The 11,818-nt window shown below is 43.2% G+C and overlaps 1 protein-coding gene across 2 annotated transcripts in view; it reads right to left on the bottom strand.

Moving 5' to 3' along the window:
* The window catches only part of MAP1B (microtubule associated protein 1B), a 98,086-nt gene that overhangs the window by 16,741 nt on the left and 69,527 nt on the right, over positions 1-11,818 (bottom strand). For both annotated transcript variants that reach the window (XM_030798072.1, XM_030798073.1), the window contains 2 exons: positions 9,313-9,395; positions 6,445-6,585 (listed from right to left, as the gene is read on the bottom strand). In XM_030798072.1, the coding sequence (XP_030653932.1) occupies positions 6,445-6,585; positions 9,313-9,395 (224 nt within the window). The remainder of the gene's footprint in view (positions 1-6,444; positions 6,586-9,312; positions 9,396-11,818) is intronic.

The following is an 11,818-nucleotide window of genomic DNA, read 5'->3' as shown; positions in this document are numbered from 1 at the left end:
CAAATCAGGACCAAAACAGAAATTGTGGCTTAATAAAAACACTACTTTCTCTCTCACTCCATATTATGGCCATATATTTCATGGTCTTAGCCTAGCAAATTAGTGATGGAGAATCATGCCATCAACTCCAATATTCTTTCCATCTCAGTAAAGCTCACAAATCAGCTCAGAGTTTCGACTGAAAAGGGCTCTGTATTCTGGATGACAAATGATCAAGGGGTAAAGCCAAGGTTTCATTTGGTCCAGGCATCCCTGAGCCAGCAGGTCTGAAATCTTACCTTCTAGTATTAGATTAGTTTCCTCTATCTCCTGACTATCAGCATTCTGAGGCTACTATTATGAATGTGTATAAGAATAATTTATAGAATCTGAATTTTCCTATATTCGACTGCAATATTGCAGTAAAATAGTCATTTTTGTTTTGTTAGCATATTAGTCCTAAGCATAACATTTTATGTAAAGGGTCGCAAAATAACAAAATAATAAAACTTTGTTGTTTTTCTGTGACTTTACAATTTTCTATAAAAAGGATAAGAATCAATTCCTGTTTTTGGGAGCTAAGAAAAGTGAAAAAGCAAATGGTAACCATCTTTGGGCGGAGGAGACAGGCATCTTTTCTCAAATGATTTGCTGGCCAAAGCAAACATAGGGCATCAAATATGGTTTTTTGTATAATAATTAGCAGGGACTCTCATCACAATCACTACAGCACAATTAAAAGTCTCTAGATCCCAATTTTCACACAAAGCACACGCAAACTATTCATGTTTTATAATATATTTTAGGGGGCAAATCTAGGATAACTGCTGAATCTTTAATAGTGAAACTTGAAAATCAAGTTTAGTTCATTTTAATTTCTGAAATTCCACCCTAGCTGAGAGGTGTGGCAGCCAAGGGTGTAATCCAGCTGTGAGTAGGGGGCATTCAATCACTAGCTCTTTTTATGTAAAGTATGTAATTACCAGGTTGAAGCAGAAGGTAGAAAGACTTAAGGAATATCTTCCTACTTTCCGTCTTTTCACCTCTATCTAGAGAATTTCTATGAAATGCAGGAAATGACCCCAAAACAAAACAAGATTGCACAGAATTCTGAGAAGTCAGAGGTCATGAAAGATAGCCAAGAGACACTGGTGAATGAACAACTGTGACGTACAAGGCAAAGCAGAAAAGAAAGCCAGCATTGCTTTGACAGGTTTCTTTCCAAAGAAGGAAAATCTGGTCCCTCCGAAGAAACAGCAGCACATTCTGAATGATGAGACAAGAATGCAGAGACAGGGCTGGACAGAGCCCTCAGCCATAAAACAGACAGATGGAATTGGGCAGAGGGAGGAGGAGGAAGAACAACTCCTACATCCTCGGAACTACACAACAGAATGAAGCCCGTGTTTTCCCCCACAGCCTCTTTCCAGACCTGTGGGCCAACAAACACAGTAGAGAGTGCCTCAAGGGCAAAGACAGGGTCTTAAGAGTGGCCAGCCCACGGCAGCACCCAACCAAGCTTGTTCAATGAATAGATGAGAACCATAAGGGGGATCCAACAATGTTAGCAGTGGCAAGGAAGCTTGTGACTAGTTCTTAGACTTGGAAACTGAAGCTTCTTCTGAACAAATTGGGAAATCATCATCATGGTAAATGGTAACTATTATAACCCACTACTCTAAACATTTCTGATAGCAGGAAATATATCTTCTGTATCTTTGTATCTTAGTTATCTTTGTTTCCTCAATACATAATCAGGCTCAGTAGATGTTTGTTGCTCTGTGTGCCAAACTTAGCCAGTTCAACACATGTTATCTTCCTGGAATGGGTACTTCAGATGTAACCACACTGAGTGCTACCCTGGTTCTTACAAAGTTGGATGACAGATGCAACCGGGAGGAATATGCTTTGGGACAAAGATAATCTTTTTTGTTAATTCCTTTTTCTGATTAAATGCAGGCATACTGGAAGAGGAAGGAAGATATAAGAAATAAATGGTTTTACTGCAGATGATATTAATGAAACAAGATTTGAATTTTTAAACCATGGCCTACTAACTACATTTCCTTTTTGATTAGGTTACTTGCTTGGCTGATGAGGAAATACAGTAGACAATGTATCTCTGGGCTTTAGCCAGGCATTTAATAGGATCCCTGAACAGTGTGATAGCAGAATTAGGTAGATTTCCAGCCAGCCATATAGACAGTGCTGCTTAATGTCAACCTGGAGGGAAGTCTATGATGGGCTGCCTCAAGTCTCATTTTCTGGCCTGTATTCACTTAGATAAAAATGGTGAAGGCATGCATATCATATCTGTGGATGGTATGAAAATGGGAGACATAGCAAAATGTGGAAATGGCAGAATTAAGGTATTTATAAAAGCCCTTGACATTGGGATGATGGTGGCTAAGTCAACTCTAACAGGATGGCATTCTAAAGGGATAAATGTAAGGTTCAATAAACCAGCAGGGTAAACTACAGGATTGGGAAATGTGGCTTAACAATAATATCCATGGAGAAGACTCAGGGATTCTAGCTGACAGTCAAATGGATTTATCATGAAGCCAAAGGAGCTTAAACTTCAAGGTACCTCATTGGCATGGCCCTGTACTTAATTGCGTATTAATAATTGTTTCATTTTTCTTAAAAAAGAGCCCTTAAATTATATAAATTGTAGAGCCCCTCAAAGCCTGCATCTCTTCCCCATTGACATTTAATGGTGTATGGTGATGGTCAAAAGTCACTTTTAGACATCTTTAATAGAAGATTGTATTGAAAACTATAGACATTATCGACTCTCACAATCCTAACCTGGTCAAATGACTCCTGAATAGGGTGTCCAGTTTGAGTCATGACATTTTAGAGAAATTAGACCAACAAGCAAAAATCTGAAACAAGTCTCCCTTACTGGCTCCTTCCTCTTGGCCTTATGACCTCTCAACACTGGACCTGGGCCCTTTCTCTTCTTAAAATATTTCTTACTCTAGGTCACATCATGTATCTTCTGGGCTTTAAATACCTCTAATATGCTAATGGATTCCAAATTAATATCTCCAGCCCAACTCTGAGTTCCCTGAGCTCTGTTCTCATAAATCCAACTGTCTGATTTCAAGGCACTAAAACATGACCAGGACTAAACTCGTGAATTCCCCCCATACCCATCCCATCTCTTATTCTTTTTATTTTATTTTTTTAATGTTTTAAGTATAGCTTTTTTTGTTTTGTTTCGTTTTTTTAAGAGACAGAATCTTGCTCTGTTGCCCAGGCTGGAGTGCAGTGCAGATTATAACTGAGTGCAACCTAGAACTCCTGGCCTCAAGTGATCCTCCCACTTTGGCCTCCCAAAGTACTGGGATTACAGGCATGGGCCATAGCACCTGGCCTTCACCTCCATTTCTTGACAGAGGAACAAGTTTGAAGGACAGTGAGCAGGGTTATGAAGAACTGTGGGTAAAACCGAAGATGATTAATCTGAAAGGGAAAAAATCGGCAGTGTTGGTGAAGGGTATCTAAAACACTGTAGGTGGGAAAGGGATCACATCACTTCCTTGAAGATACAATGAGGCAAATAAGGAAAAACTTTCCAACACAGAGACTGAAAAATGCCCCCAGGAGATGATGATTTCACCATCCCTGGATTTCAGGGAGGAGTGGGGTTAGCCAGACAATTGTACCATCTGTTAGTTCTGGTTTTGTTAATTGATCTACAGTGATTAAGACTCCAAAACCCTGAAGCTCAAAGTGTACTGATAGTTCTATCTTTTCAGTCCATTTATTTTTAGCTGTTCTTATATTTTTTAAAAAGTATCATTTTTGTTCATCCCAAATTGTGGTTTTGGTTTCCCTGGAGTTAACTAGTATGTTTCAAGGACTAGATAAAAGGAACAGAGCTGGACAACAAGTGGTCTTCAAGGTCTGTTTGTTATTCAACTCTTTTTCCAAGGCAACAATGGGCAATCCTAGCTCCAAAAGGCTGATAACCACTGGTCCAGTCCAGTGATTTTCAATTCACTTTAGCTGTGGCATCCTTTCTCTGTGGGTGGCAGAAGAGAATATGACATGGTCTCTGACCATAATGATACCTGCCTGAGTATAATCAAAATATGTATCCTCCAGAACCTACCCCAGTAAGTATAAACCCTGGGGAATCTGCCCTTCCATGGAACTCGAGTTCTTCAGTTAGGGCAATTTTTTTTTCTGTAATTAGTGGCAAAATCTGACACGTGCACAGTCCATGGTGCTAAAATTTTGCTTCCATAATCTAGTAGAAATGATTAAGCAGCAATATTCATAACAACCTTATTTAAAGAAGGGGAAGGAGGGATATTATTTGAGATGCAAATATGCCAAATTGTGTTACTTCCTTATTGAAAATCTTGGCAATGACACTTTTCTTTACATAATTCCTTTGTCTGGTTTTTCGGCAAAAAAGACAAACCAAGGACTTGGGTAGAAACCAACCACTAGAAAATAACTACAGAACTGCACAGGAATGTGGAAAGTGCCCATGTGCATGCAAATGAGCTACAAGCAGGCCACTTAACTGCTCACCATGTCATTGGGCCACTTCCAGCCTTCTGCAGCTTTCTCTCTTCCTTGAGGCAAGATGCTAATAATGTGTGTGACCCCAGAGCTACTAGACAAATGCCCACCTGCCTCCGGGTACAACATGCACATGGGGACCTAATCTTGCAAAACATTCTGACATTATAGTGATCAAACAACAACTTCAGGACAGTAGGCAGAGTGAGAATTGTAGCCCTAGCTTTGGAATTTCAATGCAATCGAACAGTGGCTTACTAGGCCTTTACTATGTGCAGGTGCAATGGATACTGAGATGAATGAGGCAAGATGCGTGAACTCTAGCGGCCTTGGAAGAAGACACAGCCAAAGCTTGCATTTTGAAGTGGTAAAGATGAACCAACTGTGAGTGAGCTCTGAAGCCTCTGAGAAAGGAGCTGCCTGCCTGGGGGATCCCATCCTGGTGTGTGTTTCAAGATGCAGATGACGCCACACCTTCTGAGAGCTGGGGCTTCAAAAATGTTCCTTTTCACAGTTTTGCATTCTCCCCACCCCAGTGGCTGGAGAGTGAACATTATTATGCCATCTGATCAGTGTTTTTAAAGAAGCCTCCAGGCCGGGCACGGTGGCTCGAGCCTGTAATCCCAGCACTTTGGGAGGCCGAGGTGGGCGGATCACGACGTCAGGAGATCAAGACCATCCTGGCTAACACGGTGAAACCCTGTCTCTACTAAAAATACAAAAAAAAAAAAAAAATTAGCCGGGCGTGTTGGCGGGCACCTGTAGTCCCAGCTACTCGGGAGGCTGAGGCAGGAGAATGGCGTGAACCCGGGAGGCGGAGCTTGCAGTGAGCCTGGGGGACAGAGCAAGATTCCGTCTCAAAAAAAAAAAAAAAAAAAAAAAGAAGCCTCCAGGTGACCCAGATGAAGTTGGGCAGTGTGCTTACAGTTGTTGCCAGTGATGAAAAGTACAAACAGAGCTTTCTCTGAACCACAGGGCCAAGGAAAATTAAGTGCAGAAGGACACGTGGCTCTTCCAGTACACATGAGACGGACAAGCTACCATCTCAGGAAGACAGTTTTAAACAGATGTGGTAATTCTTCTTATCAGAACATCCCTCAGTCCCTCCATGTAGAAATCTGCTATCGGCCACAGGCAGGCCCCAACCTGCTATGGGGGTGGGTCTGAATTGTTTCTGTAATTGCTATAAACATATAAGCTAGATAAACAAGGTGCATTACTTTGGAAAGTTTCCCAGCCAGGAAAAATTCCCGAGCAGAAATAAGCATATCAAAATCTTTGATCTCATTTTACAAAATACCACCAACTTCACACAGTTTTCAGCACTTCACATGTGTCATCTTTGAATAAGATACGCATTAGAAATATGAATGATCCAGCTTCAGTCCAGCTACTTTAGCCATCTTTTTCTTGGGTCACAGACGTGCCCCATTTTCCTACGTGGCTCCTTTTGTAAAGCCCTCTCTCTTTTGTGGGCTGTTCAAACAGCCCAACTTCAAACACTGAGGCCAGGCATTAAAGTAAGAGAAATCTGAAATAATTAGGCCTGGAAAACGAGGTGCCAAAAGCGCAAGATATTTTTGGAGTATTATTTCAGAAAACAGGAAACGCAGGTTTTCTTTTGGGCTCTGACATTTCAAGTTTCTCCACCATTTTTACCATCTGTAAAGTGTTGACTGTTCCAACCCCTCCCATCCATATCTCAGGCATATTAAGAATGATTCCAATTAATTGTAAATGAGTGCTCTAAATTCTTTTGGCAATGAGCCATAGAAATAAAGTATTTTGGATCATGAGGTTTGCTTATTTCAGGAGAGCTGTGAGGTTCCCTCCCTTCTTCTTCTGTCTCCCCCAGTGCTCTCAAAGAGGAACCAAAGGCAACCAAGCCACTAGAAGCACAGATATTCTCAGACATGAACCTACCTCTTGATCGGTGAAAATCTCTATGAAGTTCTGGAAGGAGAAAGAGCCGGACTGGAGAATGAGCTCTCCGGTATTTTCAAAGCACTGCCCAGTCAGCACCAGCAGCTTGTGTCGGGCAGCATCAGTGATCATTAAGCGCACCTGAAATAAAGCACAGACCGTAGGCCCTGAGCCATAGGCAGTGCTGCCATCCCACCTTCAGGACAGGGCTAGCCTTCGGAGCCATGGGAGTTTATTACCAGCAAAACGCATTCATTCCCCAAAGGTCTAATTTCTCCTGGAGGCCAGAAGAGCATGGGAGGGTTGAATGGATCCCTGGCTGTAGGATAATCCACAAAGCCAATAAGTATAGTTATCAGTTTCCCATGAACGCCATTTTCAAAGTTTCTCTACAACCAAGACAGTAGCGATAGTTGACTTTCTCCCCCTAGTTTCCTACTCTTTTTCAAAGCAGTCTTCACAGCTGGTAATCATTTGTTCCACAGCTGTTAGAAATGTCTGCTAGCAGCACGTGGTCTGCGAAACCAGTGAAGACGGAACTATCTCACAGGCTGAATCACCATGTACAGCCCAGGTTCCCCAGTGGCCTCCTCAGGAAGCACGGGGTTCCAAACTAGGGTCCCAAACCAACCCCTCCCATACAGCATCTCTTCCCTTCCAAGGCGTGCAGCAAGCACACACACAGCTCCAAGTGCAGTCTCCAATGGCATCAGTAAGGTGCTTGACATTGAATATAAAGAAAAGGCTGCCCCTAAATAGCAATCTTTGAGATAATTGCACATGGTTTGCGCTAAGGAACTCTCTGTGAACTTTTCAGTGGCAGGAAGCCAGCTGTCCTTCAGCAAACACCACTCTAAGCACCAAGGTATCCATTCTGAGCCCAGTTCATGAATGTTCAGCACATCCTACTTGCCAGGCATCATGTTAGGCACTGAAGGGAGGATACAAAAGTAAACAGACCTTAACCCCTTACCCAAGAACCCCACAGTCTAATCATGCAAAAAACACATGTACCTAAGTAATTATTTCAGCCCCATCTGCTCCACAGGCAAGCCTGGATTCCTTTTATAAAATTCCGTATTTTTCCTTTCTCACAACTCTTCCGGGCAGTTTGCCTGGACATATATTAGTTTTCCAGCTTTTTTTTTTTTTTTTCCTTTTGAGACAGGGTCTCACTCTGTTGCTCAGGCTGGAGTGCAGTGTGCAGTGGCGCCATCTCGGCTCACTGCAACCTCTGCCTCCTGGGTTCAAACGATCCTCCCATCTCAGCCTCCTGAGTAGCTAGGACCACAGGCATGCAACACCATGCCCCGCTAATTTTTTGTATTTTTGGTAGAGACAGGGTTTCACCATGTTGCCCAGGCTGTAATTCTCCAGCTTTTTTCAAGTTGTAATTACTTCCTGATTCTGTTAGTAACAGAGATTGCTATCCCATCACTTTCCTCAGCTTTGCACCTTCATGGATTATCAGAGGTCCTGCTGATCTAAAGCAGGCAGAAGTAAGTCAGAACAGGTGACCTCACAACAGCCAAAAAGTGGAAGCAACTCAAGTGTCCATCAACTGAGGAATGGATACACAGATGTGAGCTATCCATACACTGGCACTGTTCAGCCCGGAAACGAATGCAGTGCTGACACATGCTACGACATGGATGAACCTTGAAACTGTTAGGCTAAATAAGCCAGACACGCAAGGCCACATAGTATATCATTGTATTTATATGAAATGTCCAGAATTGGCAAATCAGGACAGGCAGGTTCGCGGTTGTCAGCATTGGGGAAGAATGGAGAGTGGCTGCTGATGAGCTCAGGGCTTTTGGGGCATGATGGACATATTCTGGAATTAGATAAAGGTGATGGTTGCAAAACTTTGTAAATACACTACAAACCACCGAATTACATACTTTAAAGGGATTTTATGGTCCTTGAATTATATCTCCATTTACAAAAACAGGAGACAGTCACAGAGATGCTCAACGTGTGGGTAGAAGGGACACTGCAAATAACGGAGGCTCCCAGGGACTTTGGCTACTTTCATGTCCAAGAAGCAACTCAATCTCAAAAGCGCTCAACTGTAATAAAGCAAGTGGAAAGTGGAGTGATAGCAACTCCTCTGGCCTGGGTGACCAGGGACTTTGGGCTTCAACCAAGCTCTTATGTCACACTGGGCTCCGAAATACCCAGTTACTCTCCATAGCAACAGTTTCATATGGTGGTAATAATAACAATCACAGCTAATATTTACATTTCAGTCATTATGTGCCATGCTCTGTCCTAAGCACTTGGCACTTCTATGCACATTAAATATGAACGTTAAATGTAGAAACTATTATGACCCCCGTTTTACAGAGGTATAAACTGAGACAAACACAGTAAATAACTTGCTTGAGGCTCCCAGCTAGTAAGAGGCAGATGTGGGATTATGAACCCAGGTAACCTGGCGCCAGCCCATGCTCCTGACCACTATGCTAGCCTGCCTTTCCACAGCGATAGGAGTGTGCAGGAGACCTCTGAATGGGGTTTGCATTGAGATGCCATTCTTCTCCAGGTTTGTCCTGTATGTCACGGCCTGAGGGCTTACATCTATTTTCCCTAATACATCCCTATCAGACTCCATCCCAGCAACACTCCCCACCACCCCCAGCATAAATACCCCAAATTCATACTCCCTTGCCTGGACAAAATCTTACAGTTCCAGCTATTATCTTCTTCTTTGTCCTTATTAGGAGGAGCGGTCTGGGTGGTACTGATGCAGGGAACCAGCCACTTAATGGGGGTTAAGAAAGACCTCTTAACCCAGAACTTCTGTTGTGTCCGTCTCCTGCCCCCATTTGCCCGGCCCCAGATTCTCCAGAGCTGAATGCTTACCTCGGTGCTGACTGCTTCATCAGAAGGGTTGATCAGGACCACTGTTTCTAAAACGTCACTTCGGTGATGAAGGATCTTTTGTCCTGCAGGCACAAAAACACACACAAAAGAGGAGACCTTTAGCTTTTCCAGATAAAAACTGCCCTGCCTGCTCCTGGGACAGCAGAGGAATTTCTGCCTCCGACGTGGTACACAGCACCGAAATTCTCTACAACATCTTGGGAAACACAATTGGTGCTATTAAAAAAGAGGGTGCAGCCACTAGCAGGTTCCTCCCCAAGCTGGGTTCGTGTGGTCGGGGGCTCCTCCCGCTCTCACACTCGCCAGTTTTCAGAGCCGGGCTAGGCAGCCTCCTTGCGGTAATGGCGGTTTTCATCTGAGACAAGGGTGGGTGCCAGGAAAACTCAACGGGGCTCTTGACATTTCCTTTCTCATGGTAATTGGGGATGTTTCTCCGTATCAGCCTTTCTTCTGGTGAGAACTGCACTGAGATTAATTAGGAGCCTTATTGTGAAATGAATGACATCCAGAAACCCCAGCTAACAATTAGCCTAACAACCAGAATGGCTGTCTGAGGCAGGCTTACAGTCTGTTGGAGTATTTGTTAATTAATTCACTTGCTCATAGGAAACTGGAGACACCGTAAGCAAATGAAAAGTGGAGAACAACCCTCCCACAAAACCGGGTGGCCAAACTGCCCCCTAAAAATATGCACAGTGGACGGAGAACAACAAAGCAAGGCGTTGGGTGTGATGACCGCCTGTCTAAGGAGAGCTGAAACCCTGCAGGGCTGTGGCTCCACATCCCTGACTCCCCCCGCTCACAGGTCCTAGGGTCATTCGGTGGCTGAACCAGCCCTCCAGCCAAAGTGGACGGAGACCTGTGCATGACCTTCTATGAAGACTCCCCGTCCCTAGACAATGGATGAAATGATCAGGCGGATGTGTGGCCAGAGTTGGTGATACATGCTCGGGCAGCTGCTAAGGACAGGGAAGTGGGTGTTCTCTCCGAAATGTGGGAGGGAGACACATGGTTGGGAGGATAGACACAAACATGTCTGCTGCTTGGAAGTACAATGACTCTCAGGCAGCAGGAGGAAATGGAAAAGAATCTGAGGGAGGCAGACACCAGAGGAGAGAAATACAAGAGGAGAGAATGACCAAAAGCAACTGTTTTCTAGAAAAACAGTTTGCCAGTTCTTCAAAAAGCTAAAATAGAATTATTATATGACCCAGCAATCCCACTTCCAGGTGGAATTTAAAGCAGGAACCCGAACAGATGCTTGTATGCCAATGTTAATTGTAGCATTATTCACAATGGCCAAATGGTAAGACAACCCAAATGTCCATCTATGGATGATTGGGTAAAATGTGGTATATCAATACAATGGAAGATTATTCAAACATAAAAATGAATGAAGTTCTGATAATGCCAAAACATGGATGAACCTAGGAAACATTATGCTAAATGAAATAAGCCAGACACAAAAGGATAAATATAGTGATTCCAATTATATGAAATCTCTAGAACAGGCAACTTTATAGAATTAGAGAGTAGATTAGAAGGTTCCAGGGACTAAGGGAAGGGGAATGGGGAGTTATTGCTTAGTGGGTACAGTTTCTGTTTGGAGTGATGAAAATGTTTCTAAAATAGAGGTGATGAAGGCCGGACGCAGTAGCTTATGCCTATAATCCCAGCACTTTGGGAGGCCGAGGCAGGAGGATTGCTTGAACCCAAGAGTTCAAAACTAGCCTGGGCAACAAAGTGAGACCCTGTGTCTCCCAAAAAAAAAAAAAAAAAAAAAAGCCAGGTGCAGCGGCTCATGCCTGTAATCCCAGCACTTGGGGAGGCCAAGGCAGGCGGATCACAAGGTCAGGAGTTTGAGACCAGTCTGGCCAACATAGTGAAACCCCGTCTCTACTAAAAATACAAAAAATTAGCCAGGTGTGGTGATGTGCACCTGTAATCTCAGCTACTTGGGAGGCTGAGGCAAGAGGAGAATCGCACGAACCCAGGAGGCAGAAGTTGCAGTGAGCTGAGATTGCGCTATTGCACTCCAGCCCCAACAACAGTGCGAGACTCCGTCTCAAAAAAAAAAAAAAAAAAAAAATAGCTGGGTGTGGTGGCACCCATCTGTGGTCCCAGCTACATGGAAGGCTGAGGCAGAAGAATCAATTGAGCCCAGAAGGTCGAGGCTGCAGTGAGCCAAGAATATGCCATTGCACCCCAACCTGGGTAACAGAGCAAGACTCTGTCTCAAAAAACTGATAAAATAAAAAAAGAGGGGATGGTTGTACAACCTTGTGAATGTAATTAATGACACCAAATTGTACATTTAAAAATAGTTAAAATGGCAAATTTTATATTTTATCACGACTTAATAATATACCAAAAAACATTCACTAGTACACTATAAATGGGTAAATTGTATGGTATGCAAACTAGATCTCAATAAAGCAATTAGAAAATAAAAAACATAAAGCAGCTCAGGATACACTGGTTCTTT

The sequence above is a fragment of the Nomascus leucogenys genome, chromosome 18, assembly GCF_006542625.1.
Source record: "Nomascus leucogenys isolate Asia chromosome 18, Asia_NLE_v1, whole genome shotgun sequence".
Classification (NCBI taxonomy): Eukaryota; Metazoa; Chordata; class Mammalia; order Primates; family Hylobatidae; genus Nomascus; species Nomascus leucogenys.
The sequence above is the reverse complement of the archived record's forward strand: the minus strand, read 5'-3'. Positions and strand labels throughout refer to the sequence as shown.